The sequence below is a fragment of the Medicago sativa genome, chromosome 1 (assembly GCF_051527215.1).
Source record: "Medicago sativa cultivar Bolivia chromosome 1, Bolivia_mono, whole genome shotgun sequence".
NCBI classification, from domain to species: domain Eukaryota; kingdom Viridiplantae; phylum Streptophyta; class Magnoliopsida; order Fabales; family Fabaceae; genus Medicago; species Medicago sativa.
The window spans coordinates 19,548,365-19,568,306 of record NC_140749.1 but is presented as its reverse complement, the minus strand read 5'-3'; the positions used below and the strand labels follow the sequence as shown (position 1 = coordinate 19,568,306).

The 19,942-nt window shown below is 32.3% G+C and overlaps 3 protein-coding genes across 5 annotated transcripts; 2 read left to right on the top strand and 1 right to left on the bottom strand.

The window, feature by feature from the left end:
* Positions 1 to 457: 457 nt before the first annotated feature.
* On the top strand, positions 458 to 4,672 carry LOC146953415 (annexin D5-like). Its single transcript, XM_085709639.1, has 6 exons — positions 458 to 686; positions 1,129 to 1,274; positions 1,837 to 2,055; positions 2,820 to 3,032; positions 3,551 to 3,640; positions 4,300 to 4,672. The coding sequence occupies exons 1-6, from the start codon at positions 611 to 613 to the stop codon at positions 4,501 to 4,503; spliced, it is 948 nt and encodes a 315-aa protein (XP_085565765.1). The 5' UTR covers positions 458 to 610; the 3' UTR covers positions 4,504 to 4,672.
* Positions 4,673 to 7,771: 3,099 nt separating this feature from the next.
* On the top strand, positions 7,772 to 13,267 carry LOC146953414 (tRNase Z TRZ1-like). 3 transcript variants are annotated; one of them, XM_085709619.1, is made up of 8 exons: positions 7,772 to 8,371; positions 9,657 to 9,819; positions 9,925 to 9,995; positions 10,571 to 10,666; positions 11,169 to 11,282; positions 12,242 to 12,310; positions 12,418 to 12,492; positions 12,878 to 13,267. In XM_085709619.1, exons 1-8 carry the CDS (start codon positions 7,994 to 7,996, stop codon positions 12,950 to 12,952), a joined length of 1,041 nt encoding a protein of 346 aa, XP_085565745.1. In that variant the 5' UTR covers positions 7,772 to 7,993; the 3' UTR covers positions 12,953 to 13,267. The 3 variants fall into 3 exon arrangements, 2 of the variants coding, with proteins under 2 accessions (XP_085565745.1, XP_085565751.1); XR_015010234.1 differs by having other exon boundaries at positions 7,898 to 8,371; positions 12,204 to 12,310; XM_085709625.1 differs by lacking the exon at positions 12,242 to 12,310 and having other exon boundaries at positions 7,898 to 8,371.
* A 511-nt stretch (positions 13,268 to 13,778) lies between these two features.
* Positions 13,779 to 18,541, bottom strand: LOC146953413 (RNA demethylase ALKBH10B-like). Its single transcript, XM_085709607.1, has 8 exons — positions 17,463 to 18,541; positions 16,774 to 16,896; positions 16,436 to 16,536; positions 16,178 to 16,295; positions 15,327 to 15,449; positions 15,096 to 15,208; positions 14,834 to 14,991; positions 13,779 to 14,694 (listed from the first exon to the last, which is right to left on the bottom strand). The coding sequence occupies exons 1-8, from the start codon at positions 18,019 to 18,021 to the stop codon at positions 14,031 to 14,033; spliced, it is 1,959 nt and encodes a 652-aa protein (XP_085565733.1). The 5' UTR covers positions 18,022 to 18,541; the 3' UTR covers positions 13,779 to 14,030.
* Between the last annotated feature and the right edge of the window lie 1,401 nt (positions 18,542 to 19,942).

Below are 19,942 nucleotides of genomic sequence, written 5' to 3'. Positions count from 1 at the left end.
TTTTGGTAGTGATACATGGTGATTATTTAATAGATGTAAAGAACGTACAAAATTTCCTATTTAATAAAACTTTTTTTTAGTTAGTAATAGAAATAGTTATTTCATATAGCTTTCTATTGAAAATTAAATTTTGGAGATTGACAATAAAATAGTTTTTTTATTGAATAATTTTTTCTCTACGTATAACAAAGCCTAATTCGACCTTCTCCTCATAACAAAGTCTAATCACCATAATAATCAAATAGCATATCATGTTTCTTATATGTAAATGTAAACAATAATAAAAATTAAAAGGATATACGAAACTCTAGAGGAATGTGCATCTCCCAGCCATTGCTCTAGTTTACTATTAATTGATTGTTGCACTTAAAATTAGCTAATGCATATTTTTGCCGAAATTAAAGCTGATATAGAACAACCATATTAGCAAATTGAACAACTAAGTTTTCCAATAAGCCTTAGTTAGGTTTATTGTGTATTTTATTCAAAATTTCATTAGCAGATAATGATGCATAATTTGCAATAATAAGTTAACATTTTAAGTTAACTGGATGCTGCATTTATTTTTGTTGGAAAAGAGTCGGAAAAATAGAAGAAATTTAGATAAATAATGGCAACCTTAACCGTACCTCCAGTTATACCATCACCTCGTGAAGATGCTAAGAAGCTGCACAAAGCTTTCAAAGGTTTTAATTTTAAATTATAAGCACTTAAAATACTCATGCATATTTGGATATTTTAATGTTTTCCAACATTGTGACACCATGTTGCTCATGTTTGGTGTCATTATAGGGTTGACGAAATCACGGTGACATTGTGATTTCGTTGAAGCTCCAAATTATAGCTTTTCCAAAATTACAGTAGCTCACAAAGTGTTTCTGCCAAACTCATCGTATATTCAAACATGCACATAATTATGTTTATATTTTGCATTGAATTTGGAAGAAACACACGGTGACTCCATGAATTTAGCAAAAACTATACTTTTTCAGATTTGTCAAAATCACTTAATGAAAATTATGAGGAAAGGACACAAATTGAGATCAATGTATGATAAATTGATCATTTTTAAATACCAAAAATTAAGTCTAGTTATTTTATTTCTCATTGTATTATTTATTGTTATAGGTCTTGGGTGTGACACAAAAAGGGTTATTCAAATCCTTGCTCACAGGAATTCAGAACAACGTAGCCTTATTCAACAAGAGTATGAAACTACTTATTCTGAACCACTTTCCAAACGAATATCTGCAGAGATTCGTGGTCATCTCAAGGTAAACAAAATAATTTTCACATTTTTAGATATTTTCTTATTAAGGCATCTTAAATTGTTTGTATCATAAAATTGTCGATGAGTGAATCGTCCATTTAGTCTTTAAAATTGCAGTTATTTGACGATTTAGCTGTTGAAAATTCTCAATCTTATTAATCTTTTGGAGTATGTTAATTTTTCCCTAGAAATAATTAGAAAAGTTTAATATGAATAAAGATTTTCAGTTTCAGGAGCCATTTTAGAATTTAGCCACTTCAATGAGCTATTTTTGCTCAAGTACATCACAGAAATAACACATAAACTAACTGCCATATATAACATAAAACTGAACTCTATCCTATCGGTTACTTGCGCTACAAGCAAGTTAACCATTTACTAATTTTGAATTAAACACACAACATTTAAACATTGAATATGACCTGTTGTTTGAAAATCATTGAACTTACGATAAGATCTCCCTCTTATCGGGTTGTTATCGATGACTACTTTATAGTGAGTCGTTATCTCATCGTCTAACCGCGTCAACTAGGTTAACTATATGATGTCTTCATGTTTGGTTTCAGAAAGCATTGTTACTTTGGCTGCATGATCCTCCAAGTAGGGATGCTAAGGTAGCAAGGAAAGCATTAACTAAACCAGTTGTTGATAATCAAGCTATTACAGAAATAATATGTTCTCGTACACCATCACAATTAAGGAGATTGAAAGAAGTTTACCTCTCAAATTATCATTCCCCTCTTGAGCATGACATTGAAAACCAAACTAGTGGTGATCACAAGAAGGTGCTTTCTCCATCCCCTATCTCAATAGTTTTATTTTTATTTTTATTTTATTTTTTTTGGCTTGTGAAATCATATAAAAGGTGATATTTATAATATTTTAATGTTTAGATAGTTTTGATTAAAATTACTTTCGAAATGTATCTATGTCTATTTCATCGCAATTACTAGAAGCAAAAACACAAGGGTTCAAATGACATACATTGTCGATGTGAATTTCAATCTTTCCAAACACACAATTAACAAATTTGAAAATTGATTTTATGTCACTTTAAAAGCTAGAAATCAAAGCTTTTTGGTTGACTTGAGTTTGAGGCCAAAATCAATTTTTAAGACCTAAATTCAACTCCTTAAAAAAAAAGACCTAAAGTCAACTATAACTAATTTGTGGTCAAATTACGTTTGACCAACCCCAAACATGATTTTGTAGTGCTTGATTCTGGAACCAAATATACTATGTATTTGGTTTTGCAATAATAAAAACTAAATAAAATGTGATTTATGTTTGGATGCAATCATGTAAAGGTGAATATATGTAAAAGTGAGTTGAACGATAAATTCAAGGTTAAAAATCAACGGTAGAGGCAAAAGCTTCAAGTTTTGACTTTAAGTTCAAATCAATTATTGAGGAAAAATCAATGTTACTCGAAAACATTCAAATATATCAAAACTAATTCTACTATATCATATGTATTTTCCTTTATATCTAGCCTTAAAAAATAAATGTAAAATTTTGTATACTAATCATGGATACTTTTCTTTAATAGTTGTTGCTTGCATATGTAAGTACACCACGGTATGAAGGCCCAGAATTGGATAGTCTAATGGTAGAAGAAGATGCCAAACTATTGTATAAATCAGGGGAGAAGAGAATAGGAACTGATGAGAAAACATTTATAAGGATCTTTAGTGAAAGAAGCAGCACACATTTGGCTGCAGTTAACTCTGCATACACTTCATTTGGCAAATCATTAGAAAAGGTAATGTGCATACAAGTGTCAAGTAGTGATTTGTTTAATTTTCGACTTTATTATTTAGAGTGAATAGGAAAATTAGTCTCCGAAATTGTAAACGTCAGTCAAAATAGTATCTCAATTTTTCGAATTGGTTAATACATTCCCAAAATTGTAAAATAACATTCAAAATAATCTATCTCGGTCAACTTTTAGTGTTAGAGGTCATATTATAGCGAGTTAGCTGTACATGTCACATTGATCGTTGATCTCATCAATGTTAGTTTATTATCAACTAATTTACCTATGAAATTTAATTCATATCGAGAAAAATTCGTCAGTGACAATTAACGTGCATGCCATAAACTTTAATGATAGAAGTTAATCGTTGAACTATTTTAAATGATATTTTACAATTCTAGAAATGTAATTACCAATTCACAAAAATTAAGGACTATTTTGTCAATGCTTACAAATTTGAGGAATAATTTTTTTTTCCTCTTTCCACTTATTGTGCATAATCCAACTCATATTTTGTCATGAAGGCGATAAAGAGTGAAACATCTGGCTCTTTTATGAGTGGCTTATTGACCATACTACGATGTGCTACTAACTCTCCCATGTACTTTGCCAAGGTAATTTTTTGTGTCTCCCATTTGCATTGATATACCCTTCTATTTAGTTTCTTATGCATACATATTAATAAACTTTGACATTGGTTTATTTTCTTGTTGTACACTTTTTGGGATTTGGATCCTTTTATTTTTTAACTCAGCGCGCATGAAGGGTTATGTTCATCATCTTACCATTAAAATTCATTGGGCTCCATTTATATATTTTTTAAGTTGTTCATTCAAAACATTCTTGTTTGCATTCTTGAACAATTTAGGGTTTAGGGTTTACTTTCATGTTTATTCTATAACTTTTACTGTTTGCCGCCCATTTGATCCCATAAGGTTCCCATTTCAAAACATTATTGTTTGCATTCTTGAACAATTTAGGGTTTAGGGTTTAGTATCATGTTTATTCTATAACTTTTATGGTTTGTCATCCATTTACATTATTGTTTGCATTCTTGAACAATTTAGGGTTTAGGGTTTAGTCTCATGTTTATTCTATAATTTTTATCGTTTGCCATCCATTTGGTTCCACAAGGTTTGATGCATATTAGTTTCCACAAGTTACATGCAAAGATACCCGGTTTAAAATATAAAAAAAAAAAAAAAAAAAAAAAAAAAAACATTATTGTTTGGGTTTATATACTTAACAATGTATTTTATGTATACCTTTGCAGATTTTGCGCAAGTCAATGAAGGGTATTGGAACTGATGATAGTAGACTAATAAGGGTAATAGTGACAAGGACTGAGATTGATATGCAACCAATAAAAGCAGCGTATTATAGTAGATATGGAAAGCCATTAACTCATGCTGTTAAATCAGATACATCAGGACATTATGAAGACTTTCTTATAAGTCTCTTGGGTACTGATTATTAGTAGGTCATCACACTAAGCAAAGCAGGGTTCCTATGTATGTACTAGCAATGTAATTATTGTATGATGTTCAATTAAGAAAATTTAATCACTGTTGGGCTAAATAGGAGTAGATTTTAGCCCCATTTAAATTAACATCTAGTTAATGAAAAAAATTCAATTAAATCTAGAATTTTCTAATTCTTTTTGAAAAAAAATCTTACAAGCTGTGCATATTGAAAAATGGAACTACCATGTAAAGAAGTTCATCCAGACATTTTTTTATTTTGAAGAAAGAAGTTCATCCAAATATGTTTTATGGAAAATGATATTTATAGCGAGAGATAGCATAGCGAAAGTTTCCCGAAACAGTTGGCAATTGTTTATTGCATGCTGTATTTGTTCACTTTCTATTTTTCAGTCACAACTTTTTGAATTGTGGCAAATAGTGCATTGTGATTGGTTGTTTTTTATTCTTGAAGAGACCGTTATGTTACTTTTCTAAAGATATAGCACTGCTCATGTTTTATACTAGTTTTTTAAAATGTTTATATTTTTTATAAAATAAAAATTTGGCATAAGGGAGGATCGTGTTAGATATTTGCATTAATATGCAGCTATAAAAGGAACTTTATACAGAAAAGGAATGAGTGCAGCGGTTGAAAGTCCCCGTGCAAGTACTATTACTACTATTACTACTACTACTTTCTTTGATATATGCATCTCAAAGCCTGAAAAGTTTAGTAGCCAATTTTCTCCCTGATAATTTAATAGCATTTGATCAAGGTCCTAATTCCCATATAAAAATCAAAACACACTAATAAGAAATTCGGATTATATAATCCGAGCAAAGGGTATTCTCAGAAAAAGAAAAAAAAAAAGTAGGATGCGCGAGAAGAGCATATGATTGAAAAGGTAAACGTCATCTAAAAAATAACAAAACAAATACAACAATAAACAATAAATCTCATCCTTCACATACGATCTCTACACTTCCATGATTTCCCTAAAAACATAAGAGAGAGACGATGGGACAAATATTTATCACTAAACTCCTGATCCTGATGAACTCGAAAGTCAAACTCACGTAAATTTTTCTCGTCAAAAATATAAGAAAATGGGAGCCAATAAATTGAGGGGAAAAAAATCAAATTTAAGAGAGAGGTGGTGAGATTGATATTTCTCACGCCTTTTATTTGACGACTGTAACAATAAAAGACTCTAGCTAATTTACTTATATTGTTTGTTATTTCATTTTAGTATTTTTCATTTAGTTGTTAGTTTCTATCCCCATTCGGGCTCCAAGCCCATTTTCGACACCGCTTATGTTTGTCTTAGACATGTCATCTGTATGTTGCTTGGATTGCTCAACCAATCAAATAAGTTGGATGAAAGACAGTTTTTAAATAAAATAAAAGAAAAAATCAATAAAATCATATATTATTTGTGCGATCGGAAGTTACATTCCGATAAATTAAAGGACCTTTGCAGAAAACGAATCCAACTTTGGATAAAGCCTTGTCCAGTTTTTAGGTTTCCTTCACAAACGAAGGACACGTGACAACAAAAAAATCAGCAGTTGAGATCAAGAATTAACATAAATAAAACATAACAATATTGAAGTCTTCTTCTCTTGTCGTCGTTGATTTCTCATATTCTCCGTATCCTCAAATTCAATGTTAATAAACAATCAATTGAAAACCAAGACTACTTCTGTGATTGAAAACCAAAATAATGAAAATTTGAGAAGACAGAGAGATAGTCGAACTATGAAACAATTTAGTATTTATTTTTTCTTATATAAATCTGAATTTTACATTTTTAATCCCAACCGTTGGATTTTTTGTTGCCACATGTCATTTGTATGTGAAGGAAACTAAAAACTGGACAAGGTTGTAACGATAGGAGATCCAAACTTGAAGAAAACTTACAAGGTTTGAGAGTAATTTCATTTTTTAATACCCTTGTCAATATTGTTATTTGCTTTGACTCATAAAGTGCAGTTGTTTTTTGTTTGAGTTAATTAAGAAAATGAACTTTATAAATATATAAAATTTTGTTTTAAATTGAATTCTTGTAACATAATGCTTTAACTGTATAGGGATTAAAAAAATTGACGAAAAATTGTAAAGAAGTAAAAAATGTTAATGGAGAATTTTACAAAGATTAAAAATGTCAACGAAAAAGTAAGATATTTTATAAGAATTTAAAACTTAATTTTAGATATTTATACCAATTTTATTTATAAGAAATATTTGAGTCAATAAAAGTTGATGTATCTGGTCCAATTTTTTTTTTTTTTTTACCACAATTCTTATTTTGAAGTAGGATGGGTTAGGAAAATTGTTGTTGACACATTAGCTTTGGCTAGGACACACATGTAAAAGACGTTTTTACCCATTCGGTAGTTAACTGCCGAATTATAAAACCGGCTGCAGTTAACTACCGATGAAAACTTCGGCAGTAAACTACCGAGGAAAATTGAAAACTTCGGCAGTTAACTGCCGAGGAAACCTCAACCCTGTTTTTTTTTTTTTTTTGACAAAAACCATTAATTCTTTAAACCTAAATTTTCCTTAATTAAATTTAATTCTTTAATCCTTTTAAGGAATTAAACATAATTCTTTTTATGATTTCATTCATGTGATTTTGTTGCCATAAATGAAGAAATACGAGAGATGAATAATATCTGCAATCAGTAGTTAATGGACCTAAAATGATGATTCAATAAAAAAAATGCAACAACAAAAACGTTACAAATGATAGAATAATTATATTTGTAATTATTAGTAATTAATTATAATATTTCAGATTTTTTTTGTTGTTGACAAATTATAATATTTCAAATATTATTCATCTCTCTTTCAAATAATTATATTTGTAATTATTCTATCAATAATACCTTTTTTTTGTACAAATAAAACCACTTTTCTATTCTTAAAAAAAAAAAAAACCCTCTTTTTAATTAAGAAACGTGATTGAATATGTAGTAATTATAGGATCTCATATTTTTTTATTTATGGCAACAAAATTATATGAATGAAATCAACACCTTTATAAAAAGAATCGTGTATTTTTTTTTTTGAAGGAACAAAATCCATATTTCTTCATTATGACAACAAAATCACATGAATGAAATCATAAAAAGAATTATGTTTAATTCCATAAAATAATTAAAGAATTAAATTTAATTAAGGAAAATTTAAGTTTAAAGAATTAATGGTTTTTGTCACAAAAAAAAAAAAAAAAACAGGTTTGAGGTTTCCTCGGCAGTTAACTGCCGAAGTTTTCAATTTTCCTCGGTAGTTTACTGCCGAAGTTTTCCTCGGTAGTTAACTGCAGCCGGTTTTATAATTCGGCAGTTAACTACCGAAGGGATAAAAACGTCTTTTACATGTGTGTCCTAGGCAAAGCTAACGTGTCAACAGCAATTTTCATGGGTTAGAGGAGAAGGAAAAGTAAGCGTACGTATACGCAGTGAAATTTGAACGGAGAAAACCAATCACAATCAGACATGTTAGTCAGGTTTAAGCAATTATCATTAGCAGTAAAGTTACCCTTAACCATAGCAATCACCACCACCATTTCCGGCCACCGTTTTCTTCCCTGCAAAAAGGCAACGCCGCCGCCGCCGCAGCAATACCATTCTATTGCCTTGATGGAGGTTGGAACAGAGAAGAAGTTAAAATCAGAAAGTTCAGAAACAGAGTCAAAGAAGAAATCAAAGGGTTTGAATATTGAAGGAGAGACAGTTGAGGGTTTATCCATTGGAGGACATGAAACTTGTGTTATTTTTTCCAAGTATAGAGTTGCTTTTGATATTGGTCGTTGTCCACCTCGTGCTGTTTCTATGGATTTTCTTTTGATCTCTCATGCTCATATGGATCACATTGTTAGTTTCTTAGTTACTCTTTTTATTTTGTTTCATTCATTTTTGCAATTTTCATTCACATAATGTTATTATATATTGTGCTCTATTTGGTTTGATCGATTTGCGTGAAATCTTGTTTGACTTTTTCGGAGAACTTATGAAAACAGATTATGATATGTTTATGAGTTTAATTGGTATGATCTCTCAGTGTACAATAGTTTTACACATGCATCATCAATTGACGTGGCAACACATTATTAAATGCATGTGTAAAACAATTGCACACCGACAGAGTATATTAATTAAAACTCTATGTTTATACATTCTCTTCAGCTTGTTTTCGTAAGTTCTGTAAGATAGCTTATGAAAACACTTTATAGCCTATACAAAAGTAATATTGTTAACCTATGAAAGCATTGACACTGACACGTCCACACCGGTAGTAATTTCAAAAAACGACATGTGTTGGCGTTGTGTCAGACACTAGACACACCTTCAATCAGAAGTGTCGATCATTGGAGTTGTTAACCAATCACTGCAAGTTCTACACTGGACCACTATGACATGGACTGAACCTAACGAAGTAGAAGCTCAGTGTCCTCTTCACTCTAATGACCAAGGGTCTGTTTGGATTGACTTATTTGAAGTTTGAACTTATCTATTAGCATAAGAACTTGTAGGACTGTTTTAGAGTTTATGGAAACAACTTATTGCATGTCCGTGAGTTGTTTCAGCTTATTTTCATAAGCTTTCCATGATGGCTTATGAAAACAACTTATAGCTTATATGAAAACAATTTGACTTTATTTTTGTTATAGAAATAGTTTACGCGTAAGGACTAGTATAATTTAGTTGTTTATCCAAACAGTGTTAAGACTGGGACATGATTGGTGCTGGTTAGACAAAATAAAAACAAGAGAAAACAAATATGATTATGTTTTGAGCCATCTGTTTTCTCTTATTTATGTCAAACTGACAAGTTTGTCGCCGTTAGAGTTTCCGACGATATTGAAGTATTGGTGTAGAACTTGCCGTCTCTTTTTATGTTTTTTTCCCTTTATATATATAACCTATGAAACACTAACACAGATATCAGACACAGCACTGACACTGACACAGGTAATATTTGAAAAAAATGTCATAATTGAATATAGTCACATGTCTTGGTGTCAGACACCAGACACGCCTTCAATCAGAAGTGTCGATGCTACAATGTATGTTACATGTGCAGATTTGTGTGATGAAGTGAAAATATAGCTGAATTAGTTTGTTGTTCAACTTTATGATGTATGTTCACTTTTGACAGGGAGGATTACCAATGTATGTTGCCACACGTGGTTTATACCGTATGAAGCCCCCAACAATTATTGTACCAATTTCAGTAAAGGAGGACGTAGAGAAACTCTTTGAGATTCACAGGAAAATGGACCAATCTGAGCTTAAGCACAACCTCATAGGCTTGGATGTAGGTAATTGTTTCTCTCAATCAAAATGGAGACTACAATTATCAAAGATTGAAACTTCAAAGTTTTTTCACCTGTGTACAGTTGATCCTAATTCTTGACTTACTGCAGGAGAAGAATTTTCTCTAAGACATGATCTTAAAGTGAAAGCTTTTCGGACTTATCATGTAATACCCAGCCAGGTAGTTAACCAGCAACTCGAGTCTTTTGAGTCTTGAGCTATTCAATATATCTACAGACTAGGACCGTGTTTGGTTTGAAAAATGTTTGAGACTTTTGATTGCGGTTTCATATGAAAATGAATGTCAAAATATGAGTTTCTTATATTGTTTTGTTCATACTATTTCTGTTATTTTTTAAAATGTTGTCGAACAGCGGCACTGCAGCACTATGGCGTAACAAAATTTGAACAAACTGCTATTGTTCCGCGATATGCTACTTAGTACAAAGTGTTGTCATATAGCTGCAATATAGCATTATGGTAATTTGAACAAATGCAATTGACAACACATGAATTTTCGAAAAAACCTTAGGGAATGACTTTTTAAACTTTCATAGATGTCAAAAATATAAAGGCTCTGTCTTCTGTTAAATTCTTACTTTTATCCTAAAATTTTATACCATACATACTAAACTTATAGTTTTGGAATTTTAGATTATCTAATATGATATTCAACAAACACCTTTTTAATATATGTGCAATATGATGCACCTTTCATCGCATATGGGGCCTAACTGTTCTGCATGTTTTTGGCAGGGTTATATACTTTACTCTGTAAAAAACAAACTTAAACCAGAATATATTGGTCTTTCTGGTGACGAAATTAAGAAATTGAAGTTCTCTGGTGTGGAGGTAAGTGTTATGTACTGTATGTACTAGTCAATGATTTCACAAATTTACATCTAGGCATCTTAATTATCTTTTGCATGTTTCATCCAATTTTAGAACTTGTCAGTTGGTAAGTTTTCCATTTATTTTAGTTCGATTTGATGAGCAGAAAATAATGAACTTTCAGCAGGATATAGAATAGTTGCAATGGCCAAAAAAGAGGAATTAAACTTGTAATTAACAGCCAGTGTTGTTAAATGATGGCCAGGGTGCCACTATGGCGGAATGGCATGGCAGATTTTTTGACAACTGCCATAGCCAATTTGTGAAGGGATGCTCGCCATGGCGGTTCCATAGGTCACAATGGCGTGTTTATAGGGCTGTTTTTCGGCCTTCCGCCATCAACAACACTGTTAACAGCTGAACACAGTGATTGTGTTCATAAAATGACTAAATTATATCTCTTCAGTTCAATTGATAGCTTCCGGTTCACTACAAATGCTCAACTAAGCTGGTCTTTTGGCAGATAACAAACACGTTGAAAGAACCGGAGATTGCTTTCACAGGAGACACCATGTCAGATTTTATAATTGATGAAAATAACACTGACGTCTTGCGGGCTAAAGTTCTTGTATTGGAGGTAATCCACTTTGTCCAATACTTTTGAGGATATGAATTAATGATATTTACAAGATTTTCTAGTCTATATGTACACAGTTGTTCCTCAAATACAAGAAAAGCACATCCTTTAGAAGAAACAAAGTACAAATGAATTTGGAATTTGCATTTGCATTTGCAAGTTACAATATCCGAAATACTGTGTTTTATATAATCTGATGTGTTTTAATTTGTCATTTTTTCTCTTCAAAAACAAGGTTTGGAATCATAGACCTATAGTTTTGTTGAAACCTCTCACTTAGGTAGGTTGTTTGGTAGTTATATTTGCAGATAACCTAGAATATATACTATTCATTCATACCTTCCTCATGGCCTTCTTAAAATTTAAATTCCAGGCTCAAATGAAATTATGAATTGTTTTTCTTGATAGTTGTTTCTTTGCTCTTGCTGGTTCTCATCCTGATCTTATAGTGACCTTCCATTTGGCTTTCCTTAAGGTCATTGAAGCCATTTTATATGATCTTTGGTTTGCTTTATTTGATTTCTATCTTTGATTATGCTTTTCCTTGGTGATTTATATTCGTAGTGAATGGTAACTTTTTAACACATTTTTTCAAAAGACTCTTGAGAAAACATTTTCCTTTTACTTTTGATTTTCAAAAGGTTATATTTTCAAACCAATGGCACCTTGCGCAAGGTCTCTTTAGAAGTTGTTAAAGAGACCTTGAGCATCTTCAGAATCAAACTACAACCAAACACCTCGCGGAATGTAGCCATGTGCCTCTTTGATTTCAGATGCTTGATCAGTTCTCTCTATTTACTCAATTTTTAGTTAGGCTTTATTTTGAGTCTTTCACCACTCACTTAGAGTTAAATTCTTATGGGAGTGAAGTACTGAACCCTCAATGAACTGGTGTTGATGGTTGATGTTATGGCTTCACAGTTTACACTCAACCTTATTTTCCTCCATTATTCGTGTAGTCCACCTTTGTTAACAATGAAATGACTGTGGAACATGCCAGAGATTATGGACACACTCATTTATCCGAGGTATGCTACCTGCTGCAATCAATAGCATACAATTTCATGCAAATATCAGTAGTTTTAGCACTTTGTTTCTATTTATTTGTTTATTTCTTCTCATTGTGTTATTTCAGATAATAAGTTATGCTGATAGGTTACAGAACAAAGCAATCCTTTTGATTCACTTTTCCGCACGTTACACGGTAGAGGTATGACATTATTGTTTTTGTCTCTTGAGAATAATAAATCACCCTCCCAAAACCTTGGTTTTAGTGAGTACATCAGTAACTGCAGTCATGCGATTGGCGATGTTTGATGAAAATCTAACAACTCGTGTCAATTCAGTAAATTATATTTAAAACATAGTCAGAATGTGAACTGTCTGATTTTCGTCTAATGGCTCCAGTCTGATGACTGTAGTGATTACGTCGTACTTTTTCACATTCGTGAATCTGATGACTGCAGTGACTACGTCATATATCCGACAAATAGAAAATTAATATCATGTTGTTGCTTTTAGCTCAAGATTAGTTTTCTCCAGTTACGTGTTTTCGTTGGAATGCTGATGCACCATTTTGTGCTTATGATATTCAGGAAATTCAACAAGCTGTTGGTGCATTGCCTCCACCATTAGCCGGTCGTACTTTTGCACTTACTGAAGGTTTCTGAAAATAAGTTGGAAGTTTGATTGAACACATAAATGAATGGAGTTGTTTTTGCCCCTCCATCATCATTGTTGGCAAATGTGGGAAATTGGAATGAAAGGATAAATCCACCGATGTACTCGTCAATTACCTACATTTTTTATTAGGCTCTCTGTAACAGTTTTCATCTAGTAACTTTTGATTCATTTCATTAAGTTAACTGTTACAGTTAAAGAAAAATGAAATTGCTACTTGAGTGATCTTTATTCGCTGAGAAATGAAACTTGTACATATTGACTTTGTTCTCCTTACATGCAATGCTTCTCTGTGCAAGATGTAAGTGAATGTGTTATGCTCTTATGTTTGGAAGATGTAAAGGAGTGGACAGGAATGGAAAGGAAGGAAAATAATACAGGAGAAATGGATTCAAATATGACATAAGATTTTCAATATAAGCTTTGTAATAAAAAATAACACCTTCCTCTTTTACAAGGCAACAACTCAATATCACCCAGGTTGTATATTTTGGTGAGTTACTTTTAGAAAATTCAGTTTTTGGTTTCAATTAAGTTTTTTTTTACCAATTTTAAATTAATTTAAAGTGAAATAATCCAGTTTGAACAAATATTTGCAGATATTAGAACAAACCAGGATTTGAAGTAAATAAAATCCCTCTATTTGATCTTTCAAAAAAAAAATAAAAAATTTTACATGCTCATTGAATAATGTGAAAATACACTACTCATGTGTAAAAATATTTTTACATTCACATTGTATAAAAATTAACCAAAAAAAAATGGTCCAAACAAACATTTAACAAATGCAGCAAAGAAATCAACAATGCAAAAATCTAAATCTGAATCAAGAATGGTTTTTCCCTTGCTATAGAAGTTAATATATAATATAATGAGACAACAAAAAGAAGGAATGGAGCAATTGAAGAGAACCAAAATGTTTTACATCCTTCCCTTGTTCTCTTCTTTGCAGTATAATGTTATCTCCAATGTTGCCACTGTTTACATTTAATATAAACACAAATTTAAGTTCATACCAATCCATTTTCTTTCACAAGCCTTCTATTTCTCTATAATCTTTCAGTGGCTTCAAACAGTTTCTCCATTATTTTTCCCTTCTTCCTCTATAACTTTTTCAACTTCAGTTCCATCTGCATTTCCACTGCATTCTTGCCTTTGCATATTTCCATCCATTTTACCTTTTGGCGAACCATTCGTACTGTTATGATTTGATTTCCCATTTTCTTTTATTGGTGCGGTTGGAGTTACGATACCTTGCAAGTGCTGAGATGAATTAGCCGAGCGAGGTGGAGGGAGGAATACTCCTGTACCGGGAACGAGGATTCGAGGAGGAGGGTGCCTTGGAGGAGAGATGGCCCATCCTGTAGAACCAGGCTGAATCGGCACAGGTGTAGAACATTGTATGGGAAATGCGACTGGCACCGGCACAAACAATGGCTGCGTGCTGTTTGGAGGTGCGCAGAGGGAGGGAGCAGGCAGAACCTCGGTTACTTCAACAGAAGAATAATGCTTGGGAGCTAACTGATGATGATGATGACTGATATGATTTGTAGTTCTGATCGGTCCGGCTGACGAATGTGATGTTGCGGGCGAAGCAAGGCGTTGAGCATCAATTGGCAGGGACTGTTTTGGCTGAGACTTTGCGAAAGTAATAAGTATGCGTTGTTTATGAATAGAAGGAATAGCATGTTTAGCACAATCAGCTGCGTTTCCTTGCATCACTATAATAGACCTACAGTTGCTATTCAATTATCAAAAAACCTATCTAGAATGTAACACCTTTGGCTTTTCTTTGCAAATGTGATTAGTATTATTATTATTATAGGACGGAGTGAGTAGCATATAAAACATACAAAGTTAACGAATATTACCCGGGTACGAGAGAAAGCTTGAGAGAGCCCCTATAATCCCCAGGGTGGTGGCGTGAGATAATTGTTCTCCCAAAAGTTATGTCACATTCAGTCAGGAAGAACATATAAACAGGCCTTCCAAACCAAGATGGCCAACTGTTTGGCATTGAGTAATCACCCTACAGATAATTGTAATATGGATACCGGGTTACATTAGCAATTTCAGTATCATCCCGAACTCTCAATACTCACCCCTTTCCCAAAAAGACATACAAGAAGCTACCTCGTTATAGAAATCTACGATGCAAGCATCAGGCTTCACAGTCATCACTTGCGAGTCTGTCATGCGCTCAATAATATCTTGAAGCAAGGATGGCATAGATTCTATATTCTTTTCTGTCAGATTCAATTAGCAAAATTTCATTGATCATTATTATAGAGGTAGGAAAAGTCAAATAATATAGTCATTGGCTGCAAAATGAAACAATAATGAACTGCGTAATACAAGACTTACCTTTGGTCGATGCCGTCAAATTGTCCATATCTGGTGGAGCATCAGAAATGGGAACACCCAACTGAATCATCTCCCTTCCATGCCCTCCTACAGGCCTTCTAGAGGCCACATATGTTTGACTTCCTGTTCATATAAATGTTAGTAATTAGCAGTTACCATAAAGAAAAAAGTACTTGGTACTAGAAAATGCACTTGTGCTGCAGGTTAAATAAAATAAGTCTCTTTTTTGGGTAGAAAGGGTTATGATAACTTTTTCTCATTTTAAGAATGAAAACTAACCTAAAACATGTACTATATCACATTTCGATTTTAAACATCTCTTGATCCAGACTTATTTTAACTAAGGATTCAAAATATTGTAATAGCTTTACTCACGCATGTGCCTTTTATTGCACCTTGTACAAACAGAAATACATAGTCCAAAACTCACGAAGGCGTCCCGCGTTTCCTGCACAGCTCTATTCTATCATCGCTACTGTGTATTTCCTCTTCCTCTCAAGATGGAACAAAACACTAAGGCTATGTTTGAGAGTTGGGTTTTGGAGGGCTATGTCTACATCTGACATGAAAATATTTTAAAAAATGAATTAAGTGTGACTGAAGCATCATAATATCATTTATCATGTTGTTTCTTTAGCTCAATGAATGTCAACTCCCTAACATACCCTAATGGTTCTTGCAAGAAACAATTGCCGGGAATAGAGAGAAATTGTAGGAATAGAGGGAAAGTATGAACTATCAAGTATTTTCCCACACATGGTCATTACATATATCAATGGAAGAAATTTATAAAAAGGAAGATAACAGGGTAGATTCTTGCAACATTAAAATGTAAGACACGATACACTGACCTTGAAATTGTCCTCTTCTTCCAGAAACCCTCAGATCATTGACCAATGAAACTAGTTCTGAAACTTCAGTACTATCAAATAAATTTTCATACAACTTCAGTCCATCAACCACATTCACCTAAAGATAAAAAAAATATGCATCAGAACATAGAGTATAAAAGATGGAACAAAAAGAACAACATTTATGAGAAGTTATTATACATTAAGAAAAAATGACAAGAAATTAAGAAAAACAAACTATCATTTAAAGGACCCTACCTTCTTCCCTTCAAAAATCTCGTTGCTTATAAAAGTTTTTCCCATTTTAGAATCATTATTCTTCTTTTGATTTTCGTTTTGCGTAGAATGTGATTCATTTTCTGAAAACAGATTGCACGAGAGTATAAACATGATGGAAAACAAATATCAAACCAATATTCACAGAAAACTACATCTGTAAGCCGACTCTAACCATTGGACATTGTATGTGTGTGAAAGCAAGTAAGGAGTAAGTAACAAAAGATTGATTTTAAAAAATCATCTAGCATAGCATAGTCTGGTTGCTTCTAGAATTTAATATAAATCATCATTCAAATCATAGTCAACGGGAAGAAAACCTTGTGACTTTGGTGCAGTTCCTTCATTCAAATACAAAGCTTCACATTCTGAGCTGGAAATAGATCCATGAGAATTGCCAGATCTCTTTAAAATGCCATCGGATTGATGATCTGTTATACTATCTGTTCAAGCAACCACAAGATGAAAATTCAAGATGGCTCAAGTATACAGAATTCATTCAAAAACTCAGACTCTAAAATTTTGCTAATTTTAACAGGTCAAAAGCCCTGAAATCATGTAGATACAAATCAAGTATTCCATAATGCGCATAATGATTTTAAATTTCATTTTGCAAGATGAAACATTTTAGCCAAAGGGGTCTACAATAATCTCTACAACCATAATTTAAAACCATAACACAAAGTCCAATCATATCAAGACTTTGAATGCAAGTTGCGCTCAATGCCATTAGGTTGAGGGCACGTCTTCCTCAGTGTCACATATTGAGAATGCATCAGAAAATAAAGTAAAAATATTGCATAATGCTGCAATAACAATATAACTTGAAGATCCAAGCTTCACCACCTTGTTGTGGAATAATGCATATCATGATTTTAAATTGTGATTTACAACAGCATTTGTGTGACACTAACATCGTGGTTTCGCAGATTATGAGTTTTGACCGTCTCTGCTATCACAACCGTAATTTAAAATTATGACTCAAATAGTCCAACAACCCGTTATTTACCTTTCTTGTCCTCAGCAATGTCTGAAATCTTATCATCTTTGGTTCCATCCATGCCCTCACATTTAATTTCTTCGATCTTGTCAACAACTCGAGTCTCTTTAACCGTTGAATTCGCTTTGTTACTATGCATTTCTACACTAGAATTACTACCTTCCTTAACATTGGAAGCCTCAAACCTTTGCCATTGTCTAACCTTCCTAAACTCCTTAACAACCGGCTTCACAAACCTCTGCTGCCTCTGCCACGCCACCTGCTGTAACGCATACACCACCTCGTTAACCGAATAGTACTGCTGCATAAGAAGCACTTGATTCCAATTAATTCTCCTCTGCTGAATTGCACCAATAACATGATCATACTCACCACTGTCACTAACAACACCTAAATGCTGACACAAACAATCAATAATGGCATTCGCAGCTGCAAATTCGCTACGAAGCCAATTCATAAACCCATCTCTCTCATCCACAAACCATTGTTGCTGCACCTCACCACTGGTAAACACTGCCGGAAAATACTTTATCTCTGGCATTACTGCATTTCCCATTGGCATTGCCATGAAAACTCACTGAATCAAATCAACAAACACCTACAAAGCATACCCAATACAGAAATTTTTTAAAAAATTATTATTTTTTTCTTAATATTTTTTTTAGTTATGATCAAATTCAATGCATTTTAGTTGGATCCTACGAAATGAAATGTGAAATTGGAAGGAATTAATGTGAAAAAGTGCAAAATTTGATGAGAAATTTAGGGTTTTGGGGAAGGGAGTGTGATTGAGGAGATCATGAAAGATGAGAGTGTGATGTTGAGTAATGAGAATAGAGGAGGTTGTTGGAGTATAAATATATAGAGGGTTAAAATTACTTCATTTTATTTTTAGTTTAACTCAGCTGAGAAAGTCGATATTGTTAGTTACGACTGCAGCCGAGTTTGAAATATGGATCTCAATGTTGTATGTGAGTTTTGAATAGTATTTGTCAATTCGTCTATAGATGTTATATAGATTATCTCGTAATTTTATGCATGTGAGTATTAGATCGTATTAAATCCGAACATCTCTTTCAAGTCTTTCCACAAGACCCAACCATATTGAGAGTGTGTTAAACATTGATTAAGTGAATGAATGTTTGACTATGTTGTGATAAAAATTGATTTTTTAGATACATTTGTGAAAGAGATAGAGTAAAAATCAATGAAATGATGTATATTTTTTTTTTTTGGGATAGATCAATTCTAATGGTAAAAGATTCAAAATATTACTTCAAATAAAATTCTTGAACCAAAGCTTTTGTTCTATTTTCGGCCACGGATACGGGATAAAAAGGTCTTTTGCTTATTTGGAAGGCGAGGAACAAATTATCTTTGAGTCGAAGACAGACTCGGTTGAAGAGATGGTGGATTTGATCAAAAGCTTAACTTGACAATGGCTTTTAGACGGATAGATGGAATGGCTCACTATTTTATTTTGATGGATTAAAGTATTTCTTGTACTTCTTCTGTTCTTGAAGGTTAAATATCTTTTGTATTTTGTTTTACCTATTTATTTTCCTGTAAAATTTCTTCATTTATTGATAAAAAATAATAATAATTATACTTATATTCAAATATGTAAAAATTAAATCTAAACTTTTAGAATCAATTTTGTCTATTTTAAAAGTGGAACCTAACATACACTTGGTGGATAATAAAAAGAAAATACACTTAGTGGAGTGTATTGGATTATGATTTTAAAATATATTTTTGTGACAAAAAAGTATTGTGGTATTCAATCAATAATTTTATGTATTGGATTATGATTTTAAAATATATTTGAACTATTGAATTAAGATAGGAAAATCACATTCTCAATTTTATTTTATTTTTAGCAAAAAATCACTTGTATCTTATTTTTATTTGACTTGATAATGTAGTAAATAGTACTAATAATTTAATTGCATGAGCATGAGTACGCCAAATAAGTTAGGTATTTAAATAAGTGCAGCGAATCTGAATTCTAATTTGTGGTAACTTGTTAACTACGCATAACCACTTATTTTCTTTAGTTTTAAATGCACCTAACATCACCCTCTTTTAAAAGGTTTTGATTAATGCTTGAATAATGAGATTGTAAGAAGTTTAAAAGCATAGTACTTTAATTGTGATATTAATTCAACCACATGCCTTAACTTGACTCTCCACATGGAATGTTTGCATAAACTTATGAACTTATTTTAATGTTGCTATTTTAAAAGAGCTTCTATTTATATGCAAAAGTACTTACTTATTTAGGTGCAATGGCCAAAAAGTACTTATGTTAACCATGACACGTCTTTTTAACTTATTTTCGAAATTCAATTATTTTTAAAATTGAAATTGGAAATAAATAAATGGTCAATACCTCATTCAGTTTCACTGACACCACTTGTACTAAGTACTTAATTCTGAAAAACAAAAATGAATGCCTTTCAAGAAACAAGTAAACGTTACTGGTATGA